Here is a 23003-nt window from a genome sequence, read left to right on the forward strand (position 1 = left end):
TTACATGCTGATTATTTGAGGTACATTTACTCTGATTCATTTGTCCAAAGCTGCCACTCTTGAGGTTTCCAGAAATTCCTTTAGTTCTAGGAATTCATGAATTCTCGATGTTCCTCTTCTTCCCACTTTTGGATGTGGTCATAGTATCCTGGCCTGTTCGGTCTGCACCCCAAACCAGAAGCTTCCACCCTCCCAATTCCCTGAATCTTCTCAGTGGCTGCAGCCCTGTGGAGCATCCCAGCTGAGAAGGACGACCTGAGGCACTACAGCTTTTAGAAGGTTTGAGAGCCATTTTTCCATTTTCCTTCTCGGAAGTTCCCAAAGTTTGGTCAGTACCTTAGGCCCTAGCAACACCTGTGACTTTGGGCAGTGTGATATGGAGTGGATTCAACCCTGGATTTAAGTCAGTCAGATCTGGGTTTCAATTACAACTCCACCACTTACTGCCCGCCTATGTGACCCTGGCGTAGCCCTCCATCCCCCCTTCTCTGGGGACCAGTCTCCCCATCTCAAGATCTTTAATTTAATCACATCTGAAAAGATCCCTTTTTCAAATAAGGTAGGATTTATAGGTTCCAGGGATTAGGACCTGATATCTATGGGGAAGAGAGGGTATTTTTCAACCTGCCACAAGCACTAAGCGTTTTTCAGGTCTGGGCTTTCCATTCATGAAACTCATCTTGGCTTAATTATCTTTCTCTATATTATTATAAGTCCATTAGCCTACCTTTTTCTCTCCCATTCAAAACTTAAGGGTGGATAAAATGTTTCAGGGGGACGGTGGGGGCCTAGGTTGCCTGGATTTGGTAATGATAGGTCTCTATGAGCAAGATAGAAATGTGCATAACTTTTCTTTGTTTTCTTTTTCTAGCTTGATGAAAATTGCATTTTTTCACACTGTCACAGAACAAAGAAAATCAATAAAATTAATAAATAAAATTTATATTTTCATAATTTATATGGCCGATTTCATGGTTCTCTTAGTTTGACAAAGAAAAAATTTTTTTACCCTCTAGATAGCATTAGGACTCTTCTCCTAGCCTTCACCTCTCACTCTGTGTTTATATTGGATGCTAGCAGGATGGACACCACCAGTGAAGTGTCAAACTTGAATGTTTACTTGTGAAGAGAGTCAGAGTAAGTTATCTAACCTCTGAACCTCAATTTCCTTGTTTGAAATGTGGAAATTAATGCCTTCTGGAATTGCTGTGAGGATTAAATAATGGAATAGAGGAGGTGAAAATTCTCAGTGCAGTGACCAGCATATTAAGTGCTTGATAAATATTAGTTCTCTTTCCTGCCCCCTAGTCTTTTTTTTTAAGGGGGGAGGGGTACTAATTAGTTGCATTTTCTTAGCTTCTGCTCCTAGTAGTCCAAGCTGCTACGGGCAGTAATTTCTGCCCTCAAAAGCACAGAGTTAGGCAGACAACAGAAATTCCAAAGGAGTCAAGCCACAGTCCTTCCCTCAAAGAGGGAAACTTTTCCTTCTAGCTGACTTTCTCAGCGGAAGGGAAAGGAATGTTGACCGTAGAATCACAGGAAATTAAAATTAGAAAGGAAAGATGTCTATTGGAGAATACGTGGACCACAGAATGTTTTGTCTTATGGGTGAATACAGTTTGGAGGGTGCTCAGAGCATGTCCATACTTGAGGTCAGTGCTCTCGGACTCTGTGCTCTGAGCAGACCTTGGTCAGAAGCCCTTGGTTCTAATACTGCTTTTCCCACTGTTTCTGTGATCTTAGGCAAGTCATTTTCCCTTTTGGAGACTCAGTTTCCACATCTGGAAAATGAAAGAGACCACCTCTCAGCATAAGAAAAAGATTAAAAGATCCATATAGAATTATTGCACAAAATCAGAAAAAGAAATTCTACGTGCATCAGCCACAGAAATTTCTCCCCAGAAAGCAACCATGAAGCAGAATAAAACTGTAGGACAACACTCCAAATGGAATGTGACCATTTGCCAACTGAGTAATAACAATGCTATTAAGAAAATGGCCAAGAAGTATTCATATTAGCAAGCATTTATATAGCACTCACTATGTTCAGGCACTGGTCTCAGAGGTTTCAACATAGGTTGACATCATTAATCCTTACACCACAACCCTCGGAGGCAGTATTATCACCATTTTACAGATTAAAAAATTGAAGCACAGATTTTTTTTTTATTAAATTCAGTTTTATTGAAATATATTCACACACCATACAATCATCCATGGTATACAATCCACTGTCCACAATATGATAACATAGTTATGCATTCATCACCACAATCTATCTCTGAACATTTTCCTTACATCAAAAAGAACCAGAACAAGAATAAAAAATAAAAGTGAAAAAAGAACACCCAAATCATCCCCCCATCCCACCCCATTTGTCCTTTAGTTTTTATCCCCATTTTTCTACTCATCCATACACTAGATAAAGGGGGTGTGATCCACAAGGTCTTCATAATCACACTGTCACCCCTTGTAATCTACATTATTATATAATTGTCTTCAGGAGTCCAGACTGCTGGGTTGGAGTTTGGTAGTTTCAGGTATTTACTTCTACCTATTCCAATACATTAAAACCTAAGAGGTGTTATCTATATAGTGCATAAGAATGTCCACCAGAGTGACCTCTCGACTCCATTTGAAATCTCTCAGCCACTGAAACTATTTCGTCTCATTTTGCATCCCCCTTTTGGTCAAGAAGATACTCTCAGTCCCACGATGCCGGGTCCACATTCATCCCTGGGAGTCATATTCTGCATTGCCAGGGAGATTTACACCCCTGGGAGTCGGGTCCCATGTAGGGGGGAGGGCAGCGAGTTCACCTGTCGAGACGGTGAAGCACAGATTTTAAAATGAAGAGAGCGTGAATAACATAATGCCTCACACCTAATTCACTTTCCTGAATTAATGAAATTAGGGTATAAATGTATAAATAAACTAACAATAAGGGAATTAAATAGTGAGGATCTGATCATGCTGACTTAGTGTCCTCTAGTTTTAATTTCCTGTGATTCTACGATCAACATTCCTTTCCCTTTTGCTGAGAAAGTCAGCTAGAAGGAAAAGTTCAGTTCCCTGAAATTCGAAGCCAAGGCACTTGAGACCTCCTTTGGCCCACTCCTCTTGATTACTTTTAGCAGGGAAGTATCTGGGAATCCCTTTCCTAGCATACAGAGGTCACATGGTTCAAGCAAGTTCTCCCAACTCCCAGAGCAAAGCTTGCACACTACATATTTTAAGATTGCCAAGAAATAACTAGTTCAATTCTGGTACATTTCCCATCTGTTGGTCTGTAGAAATTCTTGAATTTCCCCTGTGCCCAGCACGTTCATACATTTAGATCAATGACTCCCTGGTCAGAGTCCCAAACCACATTTTATTATGTTCACATTCCAAGTGAACTCAGACCTGTAGCTAAATCTGCCTAGAGACACTAGCCACCCTGATTAGGCAAAAGTACAGAATTGGGAGGTGACTTGATGCTCTCATAGCCTGGTCAGCCCTATGCCCTGACCCAGAATATAATCTTTGAGATCTCAAGCTCTGAAAATGGTGTCCACTTGGCCATGTGCAATTCAAAATAAAAAACAGTCCTATAAAATAAACAGAAGATGGTCCAACAAAATTCTGATTTTGCCCATAATGTCTACCTCACTGCCTTTTGGAAATATCCTATTCTTTCAAAGAAAATATGCTCTTATTGGATGGCAGAGGAGGGGAGGGTGCCTGCTTTGCTGATGCCCAAAGCAGGTGCTTTCTCTGCCTTTTTATGATACAGAACAAGTTTGACCCACACTGAGGAAGGGAAGATGGTAGGTGTCAGTATTAGTTTCCTAGGGCTGCCATAACAAACTTCTACAAACTGGGTTGCTTAAAACAACAGAAAGATATTCTCTCACATTTCTGGAGGCTAGAATAGAAGTCCAAAAGCCTCTAGAGGAGAACCATTTTTTGCCTCTTCCAGCTTCTGGTAGCCTCAGGCATTACTTGATTTGTGGCAGCATAACTCCAGTCTCTGTCTTCCCATGGCTGTCTTCCTTCTGCACCCCTGTGTCTCGGTGTCCAAATTTCTCTCTTCTTATAAGGACACACCAATCCTACCGGATTAGATTAGAGCCCATCATAATCCAGCATGACCTCATCTTAACTAATTACATCCACAAAGATGCTGTTTCCAACTAAGGTCACATTCTGAGATTCTGGGTGGACATGAATTTTTAAGGAACACTAACTCAGTGTTAACTCAGTGCAGTCCTTCCTCTGCACCCCCACCAAAGTCATGCCCTTCCCTCATACAACATACATTCATCCCATCCCATCATTCCAAAAAGTCTTAACCCATTCCAGCATCAGTTCGAAGCCCTAAATCTCACTTAAATATCAACTGAAAAATTCCCAAATTTCATCATCTAAATCAAGTGTGCGTAAGACTCTGGGTATGGTCCATCCTGGGGAAAAATTCCTCTCTATTCATTGACTTTTGAAACTTAGAAAACAAGTTATCTGCTTCCAAAATACAGTGGTGGGACAGATATTCCCATTCCAGAGGGAGAAGTTGCAAAGATAGAAAGGATCACTGGTCTCAAGCAAGTCTGAAACTCAGCAAGGCAAATTGCATTACATTTCAAGACCTGGGAATAATTCTTTGCAGCTCAATGCGCTGTCCTCTGGGCCTGGGGGACAGTGGCTCAGCTCTCTGGGCCCAAAGCCAAGCCGGCCCTCACTGGCCTCTGCATCCATGGCTCTGCCCTCAGAGTCATTCTTCCTTTATTTCTTCTGTCCCTTTCAGTCCAGGCTGGCAGTATTTCTGCTGATATAAAATTCTCAAAAACCTTGCCATCTTCCATGGATGTCAAGGGGATCTACACCATTAGACATGGATCCTTCCTGGATAACACCATCTCTCTTCCTGGATTCTGCTGAGATGGTTGATCAGATCCATAAGTCACAAGTCTAATCTCTTTAGGAAACGGTTGTTCAGCCACATTCTTGGTTCTGTTCCCTGAACACTCTATCTGGACAGGTCTGAGAATTTTCCAAATCATCAAGTATGGGTTCCTTTTCACCTAACAGCTCTGTCCTCAATTTATCTCTTTCCTCTCACATTTTACTGTAAGCAGTGAAGAGAAACCAGGTCACACCTTCCACAATTTGCTTGGGAATCTCCTCAGCCAAATATCCAAGCTCATCGCTTACAAGTTCTACTTTCCACCCAACAGTAGAATATAATTCAGCCAAATTCTCTGCCACTTTTTAACAGGGATCACTTTTCCTCCAGCGTCCAATAACATGGTCATCATTTCCTTCTAAGGCTTCACCAGAAGCAACTTTAACATTCGTATTTCTACCAACCATCTCTTCAAGAAAATCTAGGCTTTTTCTATCAAGTGTCTCACAATTCTCCTAGCCTCTACACATTACCGAATTCCAAAGCCACTTCCACATTTTTAGTTATTTGTTATGTTATTTTAGGTATTTATATTTGTTATGGCAACTCTACTTCCCAGCTCCAGGATTCTCCAGAGAAATAAAACCAATAATTTATTATTTTAAGGAATTGCTTCAAACGATTATGGGGCAGGCTGACAGGCTAAAAACTCAGGGAGGAGTTGCTGTTGCAGTCTTGAATCCCAAATCCATAGGACAGGGTTCTCCCCTCAGCCCTACCTGCCCCATAGACCCTAAACTCTACTTTTAGCCAATTGTCTTGGGTCAGGAGGAAAGAAGCTGGAAGGAAGGAAAAAATCTAATAGAATGAAAATCCTTTCAGTAAACATTTATTGAGATCCTATAATAATTACAATTTATACCTATTAAAATAAACTTACTAGAGTAGTAAGTAAAATTATCCAAAACTTGTTACTAAGGTAAAAAGATGATTGTATGATCTTTTGATGTCATGTATCTCAATGTTTCTTTTTTTCCCATTTTCTATAAAAATCTGAGTTTTTATAATCTATTTTGAACTTGCTTTGTCATTCTGCTAGTCCTCTTAATAAAGATTTAAATGAAACTTTGACCCACGTTCATTGTCTATTTGTATGAGAATTATATGGTTTTTTTTTGGAGGGGTCAAACACATTGCATTTTTTTAAATACACATCGTTATTAAAAACATTACTAGAAACACAGTAGGATTTATTTAATAAAGTGGGTTCGTTGGGGCTTGGGGTTTTATTATTTCTTTTTAGAAAAAAGAAAATTTACAAGATGCAGAGGTCTCACACAATACATTGCTAATGAGCGTTCTCATTACACATTCTCACTGGCCCGGGCTTATGAACCAGTGTTGCAAAGACATTTTAGGAACCAACAAAGTCTTTCTTTGGGGAAAGGCATAGTGGACACTCTGCTGCTATGTGCAGTTCTACAGTTTGGAACCAGGAAAAGCCAAAGGGGCACACTCCTTGGAAAACTGGCAGGACCCACTTCCTCTATCAGAGCAGGACAACAACAGAAAATGGTAATGCTTTCGTTGTGTTCTGTTTTGTTTTGTTGTTTGCAGGACTCCTTAGGTTTTCAATTTCTTATTTCTGTCTTCCTTTTCATGTTTAGGTTCCAAATCCTTAATGCAGTGCAGGTACTTTATCATCTTCCATAAAACTTTCAGGCTCCAGTTCTAACCAAGGATAATGCCTGCGGCTTGAATCTCCAAGGCTCCAGCTCCGACTCAGAAGATGAGTTCCTGTCAGCCTATTGCCGGTGCTGCCTGTTTCTATGCGAGGAGTGTTTCATTCTTTTCTCGGGTCTCCTCTTTCCTCTGCTGCTGTCTTGCACGCTTTGACAGCTCCTTCGGAACGCAGGCAGCCAGCAGCAGGGAATTCAAGTTCTACGGTCACAGGCCCATCGTCTGAACGTGGAATTGCATATGGGCACCAACTTGCCATCTTTGACAAGCTAGGGGCTGTACACTTTCCCAGTTGCTCCAGGAAGCTGCAGAAGAAGCCCTCGGCCTGCTCTGCGGGCATAGCTAGGCGAAGTCGGACTTGGTCCAATCGAGGATGCACTGGAGGGTGAACTGGCTGACGCACAGCACTTCGCAGTTTGTCCATCAGGCTCTTCGACCAGTGCTTTCCATTCTCGTCCTTGAACATAAGCAGGTTTAAAATCTTGTGGCTCATTGTGCTCCAATCCCTTCTGTGTATCTTCCAGAGAAATACCCAGCAACACAGATACCCCGTGCAATGGCACTTAACCTGATCTCTGCCAACTGTGATGCTGGCCGGGGTGACGCGCTCCCCTTCGGCCTTCGGTGATGACAGCTGGGAGGCGCCCTCCCACCTCGCAATGATGCGGACGGCTCCGCGGGCGGCGCCCTCTAGGGGTGACACCCGGCAGCGCACCCGGTGGCCCTGTCTGACCTGGACCCGCAGCGGCTGCGGCCTGGAGAAATTTGTTTTTAACATGCTGAGAATTAGCCTTGACACTAGGTATCAAACCACAGCTTCAGCAATTTACAGGCACATGATACCCCTTTGAGTTTCTATTCTATCCCCATTCTCCAGTTGAGAAAACTGAGGCTCAAAGAAGTACGTAATTCTCTCAGTGCCAGTTATGTGCCAGGCATTTTGTTAGTCACAATTCTCTCTTCTGCCCTGGAAGTTCTGTGTATTTGTTCACTCATCCAATAAACATCTATTGAGCACTTAACTATGTGTCAGTACTCTGCTAGGCTTATGATACCAAAACATTAAAACGCATTTTTTCTCCTCTTGTAGTTTTTGGTGGGTGTGAGGGATGCACAAATACCATGTAAAGAAGTAAGGACTGTGGTGGGGGGAAAAGAGGGCCCTGCAGTAGAACAGAGGGGATATCTAACTCAGACTTGTGGGCATGAGGTCAGGGAAGTCTTCCTGGAGTAGGTGACACCCAAATATTCTAATAAGAGTTAGGGAGACCAAAGGAGTGAGAATTACCTCAAAAAAAGCCTGAGTTCCTAGTGCAACACGTGCAACTCTTCATCTGACCCTCCTTACTCCTTCACATCACTCCCCCCGTCCCACCGCCCATATTGTTTCGGCCATACATAAATACTACCAATTTCTCAAACATGTTATACTCTTCTTTCCTCATGTTATAGCTTTTGCATCTTCTTCCTCTGTCTGAAACAAACCCCACTTTTCTATCCATCCTCACTTCCACCCCCCACTTGTCCTTCAGGATGCAGCTTAGATATCACTTCTTCTGAGAGGTCTTCTCCGACCCCCAGACTGAGTTACAGGACTCTTCACCACTCTTCCCAGCTGCCCCCACACACACCTATTCACCATGTCCCCAGACCCAATCCTCCACCTTCTTGGCCTTCCGTCTTAATATTTATCACACTGTATTATCATTGTCTGTTTACATGTCTTTCTCCCCTACTTGATTGTCTGCTTCCTGAGGAGGGATCTTATCTGCTGAATTCAGGGCCTAGCATATGGTAAGTGTGCAATAAATGCCCAGTAAATTAAAAAATGAAGCAGCATATGAAAAGCCTAAACGAAATTAAGGAATAAGAGAAATGGCTCTCAGAAGCTCTTAGAAATAACTTATGAACAGTTCAGATTAGCAGAAGCATAGAATGTAATGCAATTACCATGGACTAATCCAACAATAAAAATATGTGTCCATAGCTGTACTGATTCCCTTACATGAACTCATTTCATTCTCACAATAACTTTATGAGGCAGGTGTTTTTATTCTTCCCATTTTACTGATGGAAATGACATTCCCTAAATCAAACAGAAAGTAACAGAGCTGAGGTGTGAACCCAGGCAACCTCACTCCAGAGCCCAAGGCCTCGTCCTCTGTTTCTTCTACTTCATACCACCTCTGCTCTGGGTCCTGGAGAGGGAAGGTATGCAGAGAAGTGATCATAAAGATGCCCTACAGGAGTTTATCATCTAGGAGTGAAGTCAAGGGAATAGACTATGACAATGTAGCTAGCAATGGAAGGCAAAGTTTATTGGTTTCATGAGAAGAGTATGAGTTCACTTCTAGCAGGGGGCATCTGAGAAGCTTTCAGGAGGAGGTGGTATCCAAGCTGGGCTTAGAAGGAATAAGGATTTGGAGAAGTCTAGAGAAGAATGACAGAGAAGTAGTAAAACAGCAAGGAACAAAATATGTGTAAAAAGGATGATATCTCATGAAGAAGTTGTTTTATCCAAGCAATGCAAGTTTAGTTTAGCATTCAAAAATTAATTAATGCACATGCCAATTTAACAAATTAAAGATGGAAAATCATATGATCATCTCATTAGATAATGATAAAGGGTTTGAAAAAATCATAACATGTATGATAAAAATTCTTAGCAAATTAGGAATAAAAGGAATATGCCTTAATCTGATAAAAGGCACCTATTTAAAAATCCACAGCAAATACCATATTTAATAGTAAAAATGGAAAGCTTTCCTTTTTAAACAAGCAAAAAGAGAAAAATACTCTCTGGTAGTCTCTATCACCATTTCTATTCAATATTGTACTGGAGGTCTTAGCCAGAGCAATAAGCTAAGAAAAAGAAATAAACAACATAAAGATTAGAAAGGAAGAAACAAAGCTGTCATTATCTACTAATGATAATGATTACACATATGGAAAATCCAAAAGAATCTACAAGTAATTATCAAAATAAATAAAAGCATTTACTAAGGTTGCTAAATACAAAATCAATGCGACAAATTATCAGTATTTCTGTATACCAGGAATAAGCAGTTGGAACATGAAATGTTTATAATACCATTTTCAGTAATATTTAAAGTATGAAGGATCTAGGGAAAAAAATTAACAAAGGGTGGGCCATACCTCTACGGAGAAAATTATAAACCTCTTAGAAACATCAAAGAAGACCTAAATAAAAGAAGACATACCATATCTTGGATTGGATGGTTTACTATTGTGAAGATGTCAATTCCCCCCAAAGTAATTTACACATTAACTGCAATACCAACTGTTTCAGTTTCCTAGCTGCTAAAATGAATACAAGGCAATGGGTTGGCTTAACAAGAGGAATTTATTGGGTCATGGTTTCAGAGGTTAGAAGGCTTGCTTCCTCCAAGGGTTACTATCTTCTGGCCAGCAATCTTTGGGGTTCCTTGGCTTTTCTGCTGCATAGCAATGTACATGGCAGTATCTTCTCCTTTCTCTTCTGGGTTCCATTGACTTCCAGCTTCTTGCTTCTCCCATGGTTTCCTTTTCCATCTGACTTTTCCTCTGCTTATAAAGAACTCCAGTAATCTGGATTAAAGCCAAAACTGGTTCAGTTGATTTGTACCTTAACTGAAGTAACATCTTGAGGAGATCTTCTTTACAATGGATCCACACCCACCAGAACATGGACCAAGACCAAGAACACGTCCAAACTGGAGTATACAATTCAATCCACCATACTAACCAAAACTCCAACAACCTGAAAACATGATTCAAAAATTTATATATGGAAGTTCAAAATACAAAAATAGCTAAGACGCTCTTGAGGAACAAAGTGAGAGAATGTTGTCTACAAGAAATGAAGGCTTATTCTTAAACTATACTAACTGAGGTAATATGGCATTGGTGTAGGGAGAGAAAATAAGCCACTGAAGCAGAAATGACACATTTACTATAATCAGTAAGGAAAAGCAGACTTTCAATAGTGGTGTTGGAACAATTGACTATCCATATGGAAAAAACAAAACTTCCACTTCACACCATAAACCTAAAGCTGAAAGACAAAAGAAGCTTTTAGAAAATAAGTAGGAGAAAACCTTCATGATCTCAGGGCAGGGAAGGATTTCTTAAACAATGCACAAAAAGCAATAACTGTAAAGGAAGAGATTAATAAATTTTACCACCTTAAAATGAGGAACTTCTGTTTCTCTAAAGTCATCATAAAAAAAAGTGAAAAGATAATATTTGTGTCCTCTGTGCTTAGGAAACCAGGGGGAACAGGTTTGTTTGAGACTGAAATACATGGAAATATAAGGCTGGAGAGACAGACAGGAGCCATGTCCAGAATTTCAGTCTCCCACCACTTGCTTGGCAGATGAGAGCTGGAATCATCCCTTCTTTATGAGACTTCTTAACACGTGTTCCATAAACGAGAATGTGTTAGGGAGAATGTCTACAGGGGAAAATCCTGGCTAAGGCTCGTATCTATTCCTGTGCCTCCCCTTCAGGAAATCTACTTCATATCCACCCTCCATTCCTCCTGCTTCAGGGTCAGCTCTGTTTGCTGTCCCCAAAGCCAACTGCCTTTCTTATAGCTCCCAACTACTGAACACATATTTAGGCACTGAGTACTTTGTGGGAGTCATCTTTATCCTCAGTAGTTTAGAAAGCACGTTTTGGAGTCCAACTCACCTGCATTTGAATCCCAGCTCTGCCTTTTATTAGCTGGATGTCTTCAAGCAGGTCCCTGCCCTCCTCTGTGCCTCTATGTCCTTGTCTGTAAAATGGGAATGATGACTGTTTTGTCATACTTTTCATAGATCTCTCGTGAGAATGAAATGCACATGCTCTGCTCGTTTAACAAAGCGTTAGCACATTGTAAGCTTTCAATACATGTCATTGTTATTATTCCAACTCTTAAGGAGTGGGGGTGGTCTCTGAAGGGACCACACTCCTTTGTTATGAGAGTTGGGCTGAGTTGGCTCAACTGCCTTCCTTCAGTAGCTAACAGGGGAGGGAGGGGCTGGTCCTCTGAAGTCCAGCTGGGCACTCTGCCAGTCCCTGGCTCAGCCGGCAAGTATGGCCCTGGTGGGGCCTCTCCTCACCCACTAGCTGCACCAGAACTGGCCCCGGCTCAGCTTCCTGCTGCCCTTATCTTCCCCCAGCATGTGCTCTCTGCATTGGAAAATGCTACCACTCGTTTCCTTCACTTCCCTTTGCTCAATGGGGTCCTCATTCTTCAGGCTTCAATCAAATCCCAGTTGTTGGCCTGGGGCCACTCTGCTCTGTGGTTTTCTGACCCATGGCCACCCAGACCAGATGCAGTTTAGGCTCAGGCTCCAATCACAGCATTTTTCTCTTCCTCTCCACCTCCAGCCCTGGGTTTGGAAGGGGGAAGCTGCATCCACTCACCAGCTTCCCTACTCCCAGTACTCTTCTCCACATCCCCTGAACCTAATCCCATACTCCCATCCTCTTTGTGTTCAAATCCCTATTCTGCACTTCTGAGTTGTGTGACCCTGGGCAAGTTACTTCATCTCTCTGGGCTTTAGTTTTCTTATTTGTATCAAGAAAACAATGAGCCTGGTGCTGTCTGCCTCCAGAAAAAGGCCTAGCACATACTATGAATTTGGGGCATGTTTTATACTGTATATAATATGTTAAACATGCAAGCATGTTGGGAGTATATGTTCAAAAATGTATTGATGGAGAGTGATCAAAAAAATTTTTATACGATTTGATACTAAGTAGTGTTTAAATTCACAAGCTTTGGCATCAGAGAGACATGGGTTCACATAACTTGCTGTGTGACCTTAGATGCTACAACTTCTCTGAGCCTATTTCTTCATCAGTAAAATGATAATGAAAATAACACCCATCTCACAGGGCTGGCATAAGGATATAGTGAGATAATTTATATAAAGAGTTTAACACTGTCCTGGCCCATGATAGTTGTTACCTGTAATAATGATAGCTGCTCTTGACTTTGCTGTTTAATTTTTGGGGCTCCAGCATGTGAGGAGGGTGCTTGGGAAATATCTGTTGCTGTAGCCAACTCTGTCCATGACAGATCTTAGTTTAGCAGGAAAGGCCTTTTTGTAATTTACCTCCATGGAGGTGTGGTGGATTTAATTGTGCGCCCTGGTTTGGACATGTTTTGGTCTTGATCTGTATTCTGATGGGTGTAGACTCACTATAAATAAGATATCTTCAAGCTGTTACTTCAGTTAAGATGTAGCCTAACTGAGTCAGGTTGGGTTTTAATCTGGATTACTAGAGTCCTTTATAAGCGGAATGAAAGTCAGGCTGAGAAGCCATGGGGAGCAGTCAGAAGTTGGAAGTCAACAGAACCTATCATGTGCATTGCCATGCAATAGAAAAGCCAAGGAACCCCAAAGATTGCTGGCCAACCAGAAGATACTGAAGCTGGTAGGAAGCCAATAAATTCCTATTGTTAAGTGTGCCGGTTGGACATATTATGTCCCCCAAAACGCCATGTTCTTTGATGCAATCTTGTTGGAGCATAAGTATTAGTGTTAATTAGGTTGGAATCCTTTGATTGAGTGTTTCCATGGAGATGTGACTCAATCAGCTGTGGGCAAGAACTTTGATTGGATAATTTCCATGGAGGTGTTACCCCACCTATTCAGGGTGGGTCTTAATTGAATCACTGGAGTCCTATAAAAAGGTTCACAGACAGAAGGAGGTACTGCAGCCAAGAGAGATACTTTGAAGAATGCACAGGAGCTGAGAGTGGAGTTGGAACACAACCACAACAGCAGCATTAGCAACCTGGAACATTAAGCCAACTCATTGTTTGGTATTTGTTTTAGCAGCTAGGAAGAGGTGATGTGGATCCACTTTAACCCAGGTGACCCAGGACCTGCTAAGATCAAAGATTCACATCACTCAATTCCAAGTTGCTTAAACATATACCTTACTGCCTCCATCCCAAAGCATCCTTCAAGCCCTCAAGGGAGAAAAAAGGCAAAGCAAAAAGATGCACAACCTTACCAGGAATCAGACAAACGCAAAGTAAAACAGAAATGAAGTGCTATTTTATACCCAAGTTTATCTATCAATGACAAGAGCTGGTTAGGATATAGAACAAGGAGACTCTCGTATACTGATGGAAGTGTAAATTGGCACAAGCTTTTTGGAAAACAGTTTAGTAATATCTAGTAAAGTTGGAGACATATGTACGCTATGACCCAGCAATTCCACTCACAGGTTTGTACCTACAGAAACTCTCCTACATATACACAAAGAAACATGTACAAAAATATTCTTAGCCACACAGTTTGTGATAGCAAAAAAACTGGAAACAATTTAAATGTCTAACAAGAGGAAAATGGATAAATAAATTGTGGTACATTCATAAAATGGAATATTATAAAACAGAAAAAATGAATGGACCTACACATAGCAACAATGGACAAATCTTACTATTCATAAGTTAAGTGAAAAAAAGCTGCAGAAGAATATGTATACTTCAATACCATTTATGTAAAACCAAAAATATGTAAAATGTAACAATTATTTAGGGACATCTGCATAAGTAGTATAAATATACAGAAATGTAAGGAAATGAAAAATAGCAATTCTGATTAGTAGTTACTTTGAAGCGGGTGGAGGGGCAGGAGATGCAATTGGGGAGGAGTACACAGGGAGCTTCAATTATACTGGAAATGTGTTATTCCTTACACTGGGTGGTGAGGAAATCAGTGTTTGTAATATAATTCTTCAAAAATGAAATAATATTTCTTCAAATATGAAATATTGCATCAATTTTTTTTTCATAAAAGGCAAGATAATATATTGGCAGTAATTTAAATCCTTCTCCTTTTCTGGGAAAGCAAGGTCCCTGTTCTTCTTCTGACTAGACCTTTTTGGTAAACTGGAAAATAAAACTTTGATGTTATTTCTTAGCTAATTTGCAACTGAGAGGAGAGATTGGTAGCTCTTGCATAGATTCAGTTCATGTCCAGGGATTCCACTATGACATCAATCTCTCTCCAAGCAGAAGTATATAAAATAAAAAGTTACAATCCCCCCTCAGCCCTTTACCCAATCCCATTTATACAGGTAATCTCTATTTACAGTTGTGTGTGTACCCTTCCAGATAATTTTCCTATACATATACAAATATACAGATGTACACATGAAGTTTTTTTAAAATACAAGGATGAAATTATACATGTTTTACTTGGACAGACATAAATTTTCTAAATTAAAAAATAGATGTAATTATACAATATGTATTGTTTCATACTTTCTTTCTCTACTTATCAATTCTACAGCCATCCTTCCATGTCAGAACATTAGCCCATAATGATCTGCCACCCTCCTCCATAGCTGCAGAGTACTCCATTATGTGGATGTACCTTAATTTATTATTTAGAATTTTATTTTTAATTAAATATGAAATATATGACCACATTCTAGATGCACGGGGTATTCTTTAGGGCAGCGAACCTATTCCATATGATATCATTTTGGTAGATACATGACGTTACACATTTGTCAAAACCCATAGAACTGTATAACACAAAGTGAGCCCTAATGTAAACTATATAATTTTGTTACTAATAAAATTGGTTCATCCATTGTAACAAATACCCCACATGGAAAGATGTTAAAAATAGGAGAAATTATGTGTGTTGGCAAGGAGTTATATGAGAACTTTCTGTACTTTCTGTGCAATTTTTCTGTAAACCTAAAACTGCTCTAAAAATAAAGTTAATTATTTTAAAAAATCTTCCGAAAATACAGAAAGAGTAACAAAATTTTCAAACAGCTGATAAAGTCTGTACAAAATAGAGTGAGTTTTTAAAACCCTTCACAAGACCACCCCTCACATACACATACACATTTTTATATACACTCTTAATCCCAGGCCCCTCCCTGGAGATAAACAACACATATGTTTGATGTACATCCTTCCAGATTCATTTACTCCCACAAAGAAATAGGTTGATCATTGTGTGTGGTTTACACATAAACAGTTCTAAACTGTACACATGTTCTGCAATTACTCTTGAAGATATATGCATCTCTTATCTATCTTATTCAGTCATCCATTCAGCAGATATTTATTGATTTTGCGTTATTGTAGGCACAGTAGCAAAGATGATGGACAGCCTCTATCCTCATGAAGCTTACATTCAGACAATAAAACAAGTAAATCAACAAGTAATATAATTTCAGGTACTCCTAAGTAGTATGATGAAAGTAAAGTGGTGATTGGGTGGTACTATTCTTTTTGATAACTGTAGAGCATCCCACAGTATGGATTATCATGGTTTGGGGAAGTGACTTCCAAACTTTCCTACTTGCTTCCTGGAGTCAGAAATATGTTTCCCACTGAAATCCAGAACCCATATGTAGAAACATACATCCACAAAACTGAAATACACATATGCACAACTGAACAAAGGTTTCATCTCCCTTTTCCTAGGGACTGAATTACAATATCTCCTTTTATACACTTATCCTTATTAAGGGTGATACAGGGAAATACTCTGTTCTGTTCTATTTCATTTTTTAAAAAACATGCTAATCATAACCTGCTAAATTGACTTCATTATCCACTAACAGATCATGACCTTGGTTTGAAAAAATATTGCTTTATGTGGCCAATCCTCTATGAAATTTATACAGATTGTTCATAATTCTCCCCTATGACAAACAGTGCTTCAGCGAGCTGCTTTATACTCATTTCATGACTATTACTGAGAGCAACATCCCTGGTTGTGTAATTGCTATTTACTTAAAATTCTGGTAAAATGTAGCCAGCATGATGGAAAACCGAAGGCTAATCCTGGATCTGTTACCACCATGATGCGTAAACTTTGGGCAAGTCCCTGCACCTCTCTGGGCTCAGTTTCCCCATCAGTAACCTGCTACACCCTGGATCTATTCTCAGTTGAAAGCAGATGCCCCACCCCCTGAGTCAGCATGGGCAGGATTTCTCACCAAGCCCTTCTCCCCCTTTTCCAGCTCCGGGTTCCTTGGGGCTGGGCCAGGGAGGAGGGAAAAGGCAGGTCTGGGCAAGAGGGCGTGCTGTGGGGCGGGCAGGGGGAGGGCAGGAGGGAGGCCAGCCCCCTAGTAGGAAATGAGACAGAGTAGGAATAACACTTTATAAGCCTGCCGCCCTCTTCTTCCTCCCATCCTCTGGCCTCCTTCCAGCCTCCTTCACTCAGCCTCTACCCCTCCTAGACGTCCTCACTTCTCTTTCCCTGAGCTGCGGTCAGCCAGAGCCCCCAGCCTGCCTGAGCCGGGAGTACAAGTCGGGTCAGGAAACCTCAGTCTCAGGATGTTGACAACGCTGCTGCCACTGCTGCCTCTTCTGCTCCTGCCCAGCTGGGCCCTTTGTAACCAGGAAACTTCGGATGGTGAGTGAGGGGCCCATCTCCTGTCTCGGGATGGTTCTGGGGGCTCTCAGCCCACGTGGGTTCATCAGCCAGACCAGAGGGAGAGCTTATCCCACAGAATCTGTGTTTGCGGCTGGCTGGGTCTCTCTACAGGGCAGGCAGGGTCCTGGGGGCTAGTTTGCATCCCAAAGCCAAGGTGAGGAGGTATATTTCAGCCCTCCTGGGAAAAAGGAGATGGGGAAGGCTGAGGGAAAACAGAAAAATGGGAAAGGGACTGGTAGACAGGGTGAGGAATCAGCCTGGGGGATAGGGGAGATATGGGACGAAATCTGGAGAGGGAGAGAGAGACAGGGGTGATAGTGGGTAGCAGTGAGTCTAGGAGGATGGAGAGAGACTCAGAAATGAAAAGACGGATGGAAGGAATGGGGAGACTCTGGGAGAACCGATGGAAGATATATGGGGGATGGATGCGGGCTGAGACAGGGGAGGCAGAATGGGAGGCTAGGAAGAAGGGGGAAGACTGGAAGCAGCTGGTGAGGTGAAATTGGGGGGAAAGAAGAGTGTGGGCAATAGAACTTATGAGAGATCTGGCTGCCTGAGGTGACCTCATTTGAGTGGGAAAAGGGAGCTATTGCCTTGCACTGTAATTTCACAGAGGCCTCCTCAACCCTACCCCACAATCCCCATAGCTTCAGTCTCCCCTCAGAGAGAGAGCAAATAGCCAAAATTCAATGACTACTCAATATGGTTAATACATATACTGACTCATTTAACCACCACAAAATCCCTACAAGGGTGGTCATTCTATTTTCTCCATTCCACCAAGGACACCAGGTCACAGAACAGTTAAGAACCTTGCTAGGGTTCCCCACACAGACACACTTCTTGACACCTGCAGACACAGAACACAACTTCTCAATGCAAATGTGGACAAGACACACTCACATACACAGATTTATAAACCTGGACTTATTCCCATCTCCAACATTTCTCTGTGGCAAGCCCTCTGCTGGGTAAGGAGACGGAGATAACCAGACATGGTTGCAAACCTTGAAGAGCTCAGTGTAGCCTGTGTGTTTGGGGTAACAGAGGAGACAGTCATTTAAAATCAAGTGAGATGTGCACTAATGTAAAATAGTCTGGGATCACTGAAACAGACCCATTTGTCTGGGAGGGCAAAGAGGAGGGGCATCAGAAAAACCCCATGGAGAGGGAAATTGAGCTGGGTCTTGAAGCATGAATAGGTGTTTACCAGACAGAAAAAGGGAGGCAGGGTAACCCCGACATGCTATTCACATGTGAGCCACAAAGTATCATGAGGAAGCCTGAGTAATTTTATATATCTAAGCATGGGGAGGAGGCTGGAAAAGGTAGCTGGGCCAGGTCACCAATAGCCTTGAATGCCAGGCTAAAGACTTTGGCCTTGACCCTGTGGACAGATATTCTAAGGGGCGTAAGTGTAGCGTAAGGGCTAAGAGGGCTGGACTCAGATCGCCTGCATTCAAATCTTGACCCTGCTATTTACCACCTTAGCCTTAGTGCCCCATATAGGCTGTGGTTAATAACAGTAGCCACTACATTAAGCTACCAGGAGGAAGGCACAAATAAGATAATGATATGCGTAGAGGGTTTAGCACAGTGCCCAGGTGGTAATAAGCACTTAATAAATATTCACTATTATTATTAGTGAAGAGGGCCACTGGAGGATTTTAAGAAAGAGAAGGACATAAACTTATCCCTGGGTCAGGTGGAGAAAAGATTAGAAGGGGTGAAACAGAGGGCAGGGGAATGAGGTAGGAAGTTAATCCCAGTCAAGGCGAGAACCAAGGAGGCCTGAACTAGGGCAGTGGCAGAGCAGATAGAGGAGACGGACTTGGGATTTTATTGTAGGTTAGGGGAAGGTGGAAGAGAATGAGACGGAGTGGCTCTTCCACCGACTGGCTCTTTTACCCTGGGGCAAGCGACTTCTGCTCTTTGGGCCTCAGTTTCCTCATCTGTAAAACAAAGATAATAATCTCTGTCTTACCCTCTTGTCAGTTACTATGCGCATCAAAAGGGAGGAAGAGTGGGAGGGTACTTTGTAGTTTGTGAAGGACCTAGAGGGTGGATGGCGGACCTCTAGGCAGGGGGGTTATTACCTCCGGCTGCCCGCCGCCCCTTCCCACGCCGGCCCGGCTCCGACGCGCTAACTCCTGCCCTCCAGGCCCTCGGAGCCTCCACATGCTCCAGATGTCCTATTTGCGCGACCCCCTTCACGTGTGGTACCAGGGCAACGCGTCGCTGGGGGGCCATCTGACGCACATACTAGAAGGCCCGGACACCAACGTCACGATCCTCCAGCTGCAACCCTTGGAGGAGCCAGAGAGGTGGGCGCGCACCAAGAGGGGTCTGCAGCTCTACCTGCAACAGTTCCACAGCCTCGTGCGGCTGGTGCACCAGGAGCGGCGCTTGACTTGTGCGTGGGGCGGACAGGGGCCTGGAGCAGGGCAGGGGGGGCGGGCTTTTGCCGGTGGGAGGTGGGGCCTGTGGGCGGACCTACGCGGAAGGAGGCGGGACCTTAGGGAGGCGACCGGGCACCCAGGGCGGGGTTTGTGGGTGGGCGTGGTGCTGTGGGCGGGGTCCATGGAGTGGGCGAAGATGCTTCGAACCCAGAATTCGAGGTTGGATCAGAGCCTGCGTCCCGGCGACTGGGCCCTTCATCAGGCCCTCTTTCCGCTGGCGTGATTTCTGGGGCTAGAACCTGGCGCGAGAACCCCAACAGACGGACTTGCATCCCTGACACACCCCGACCCCCGAAAATTCACTGAAGATTCCCAACCCCTTAGTTCACAGTCCAACTCCTTTCCCTAACAGAGCCCTGTCCTTCCCTTTACACACTATCCCCAGCCCTTTATTCTCAACCCCCCAGCCATCTCTCCTCACAGAAGCTGCCTACTTCACTCACAGCTCTCAACTCCTTCCCTCACAACTTCCAACTTCTTTTGCTCAAAGACCCAATTTCTTCTCTCAAAGGCTCCAGTCTCTCCCTTCAAAGTCTCACAACTCCGTTTCCTCATATTCCCCCATTTTCTTCACAGTCCCTGTCCTCTCCTCACATCGACCTCAACAGTCTCTAACCCCCACCCTCTCCTCACTGCCCCCAGATCCTTCTCCCCAGTTCCCTGATACAGACTCCCCTCCAGCCCCTGACTCTCACCTCTCAGCCACCTCTCTTTCCCATCATAGACATCCCCCCACACCTGGCACCCTCTCCACACAGCCCCCTGACCCTGAATCCCTCATCCACAGTTCCTCTGATGATTCGCTGCTTCCTGGGCTGTGAGCTGCCTCCTGAGGGCTCCAGAGCCCATGTCTTCTTCGAGGTGGCGGTGAATGGGAGCTCCTTTGTGAGTTTCCGTCCAGAGACAGCCTTCTGGGTGACAGGGAACCAGGCACACTCCCAAGTGGTTATCTACACCTTGCAGCAGCTCAACACCTACAATCGTACTCGGTATGAGCTACTGGAATTCCTGCAGGGCACCTGTGTGCAGTATGTGCAGGAACACATCATCGTGAAAAACCTGAAAGGTATGATGGGGCTAGACAGGAACCTAAGTGTTGGGGAGAGGGCGGATTCAGGGAAAGGTGGTGGACTCCAAGGTTGGACACCTTGAGCAAAAGAAGGCCCAGGGCTGGGGTTTTGGGACAGAGCACAGCCTTAGTCACTGGGTGAATTGGCTTCCTTCCCTTGGGACAGATATCCCTTGGGCTTTGACTCAAAGTATGGACTCCTTAGGGACATGTTCTTCAGGCTAACTCTCTGCATATTCTGCAGGGAGCCGAACAGGCCGCTCCTACACTTCGCTGGTCCTGGGCATCCTGGTGGGCAGTTTCATCATCACCGGTGTGGCTGTAGGCATCTTCCTTTGCACAGGTGGACGGCGGAGGTGTTAATTACTCTCCAGCCCCCTCTGAGAAAGGGCTGGACTGATGGGGGCTGGCAAGAAAAGGTCTCTGCTCAATGCGAAGATAAACAGATCCCCAGCTGGGACACCACATTCCAGAAACTTTGGAAAAGCAGCTTCTTTCTTCTCCCAGCTCCACCCATCAAGGGATTTGAGGGATGGTGAAGGCTAGGAGGAGTTAGTTTGCTTAGAACCTACGAACTTGCATTCTTTGCTTAATTGGTCTGAGAAGTGAATGCTTATCTATCTTTGTGGAAAAACAGAGGATAAACTTGGGGCAGCATACTCTATGGCCCATCCTCCAAAGACAAACCTGAGGCATTCAAAGCACATAACCAAATAAAACAAAACAAGTCATTCACAACCAAAATAAGCAACATACAATGCCTCCAGATATGTCAGACTTGGGAAGGGACACTGGTATACTTGGGGGCAGAGAGAAGAAATCAGAGAAATGTTTGGAAGTGTAAAATCCAAGTAATATGGAAGAAGTTATTAATAAACCAATTAATAATACTAATAAAATCCTTATGTATAAGACATCGTTATTTCCTCTCTTTTGTAAACTTCTTTAAAATAAACTATACTCCTTGCTTCTACTTTCTCATCTTCCACTCACTCTTTAACCTACTACAGTCAGACTTCTCTAAAACTACTCTAAGATCACCAGTGCACTCTAATTGTCAAATGCTCATTGCCAGTGATAACTATAACATTTAACTTTGTGGACTAGAACTCTCTTTTTACCCTAACTTATGAGATACTATTCTTCTCATTTTTAAAAACTCTTTTGGTCACTCTTTTTCAGTCTCTTGGACTGTATCATCTTAATCTACCCAGAAATGTTTGCTTCCTTATAACTCCATTTTTTGGCTCCTTTTGTTCCCCCTTAAATTATACCCTTTCTGGATGACCTACGCACTTCCATGGTTTCAAATACCATGTGTCTGTTGTGTTTTCCAGGGGGAAGCAATATAATCTTGTCTTTAAGAGCATACATTTTGTCACCAGACAGACTGAAGTTTTATTTACTTAAGTTACCTACTTGAAAAATATTAATTTCTTAGTCTCAGTTTGTTCATCCACAAAGGGTATAATAAAATACACAAGAAGAGCATAATAAAAATAATACTTACCTTATAGAGGTATTATGAGCATTAAATAAGGTAATATACATAATATATATACAGGCATACCTTGTATTGCACTTCACTTTACTGTGCTTTGCTTTATTGCACTTCACAGATATTGCATTTTTATAAATTGAAGGTTTGTGGCAACCCTGCATTGAACAAGTCTATCAGTGCCATTTTTCCAATAGCATGTGCTCACTTCTTGTCTCTGTGTCACATTTTGGTAATTCTCTCAATATTTCAAACTTTTTCATTGTATCTGTTATGGCAATCTGTGATCAGTGATCTTTGATGTTACTTTTGTAACTGTTTTGGGGTACCACAAACCATGCCCATATAAGATGGTGAATTAATCGAGAAATGTGTATGTTCTGAACTGCTCCACTGACCAGCTGTTCCCCATCTCTCCCTCTCCTCAGGCCTCCCTATTCCCTGAGACATAACATTAGGCCAATTAATAACCTTACAATGGCCTCTAAGTGTTCAAGTGAAAAAAAGAGTCTCATGTCTCTCACTTTAAATCAAAAACTAGAAATGATTAAGCTTAGTGAAGAAGGCATGTGGAAAGCTGAGATTGGTCAAAAACTAGGCCTTTTGTGCCAAATAGCCAAATCGTGAATGCAAAGGAAAAGTTCTTGAAAGGAATGAAAAGTGCTACTCCAATGAACACACAAATGATAAGCAAGTGAAACAGCCTATTGCTAATATGGAGAAAGTTTTAGTAGTTTGGATAGATGATCAAACAAGCCACAACATTCCCTTAAGCTAAAGCCCAATTCAGAGGAAGGCCCTAACTCTCTTCAATTCTATGAAGGCTGAGAGAGGTGAGGAAGCTGCAGAAGACAAGTCTGAAGCTAGCAGAGGTTGGTTTATGAGATTTAAGGAATGAAGCCATCTCCATAATATAAAAATGCAAGGTGAAGCAGAA

General features: G+C 42.6%; 1 protein-coding gene and 1 pseudogene across 1 annotated transcript; one reads left to right on the top strand and one right to left on the bottom strand.

Moving 5' to 3' along the window:
* Positions 1–6408: 6408 nt before the first annotated feature.
* Positions 6409–7403, bottom strand: LOC119515287 (annotated as a pseudogene).
* Positions 7404–16748: 9345 nt separating this feature from the next.
* Positions 16749–22193, top strand: PROCR (protein C receptor). Its single transcript, XM_037811726.1, has 4 exons — positions 16749–17019; positions 19202–19453; positions 20287–20565; positions 20813–22193. The coding sequence occupies exons 1-4, from the start codon at positions 16941–16943 to the stop codon at positions 20929–20931; spliced, it is 729 nt and encodes a 242-aa protein (XP_037667654.1). The 5' UTR covers positions 16749–16940; the 3' UTR covers positions 20932–22193.
* The last annotated feature ends 810 nt before the right edge of the window (positions 22194–23003 follow it).

This window comes from Choloepus didactylus, chromosome 19, assembly GCF_015220235.1.
Source record: "Choloepus didactylus isolate mChoDid1 chromosome 19, mChoDid1.pri, whole genome shotgun sequence".
Lineage (NCBI taxonomy): Eukaryota > Metazoa > Chordata > Mammalia > Pilosa > Megalonychidae > Choloepus > Choloepus didactylus.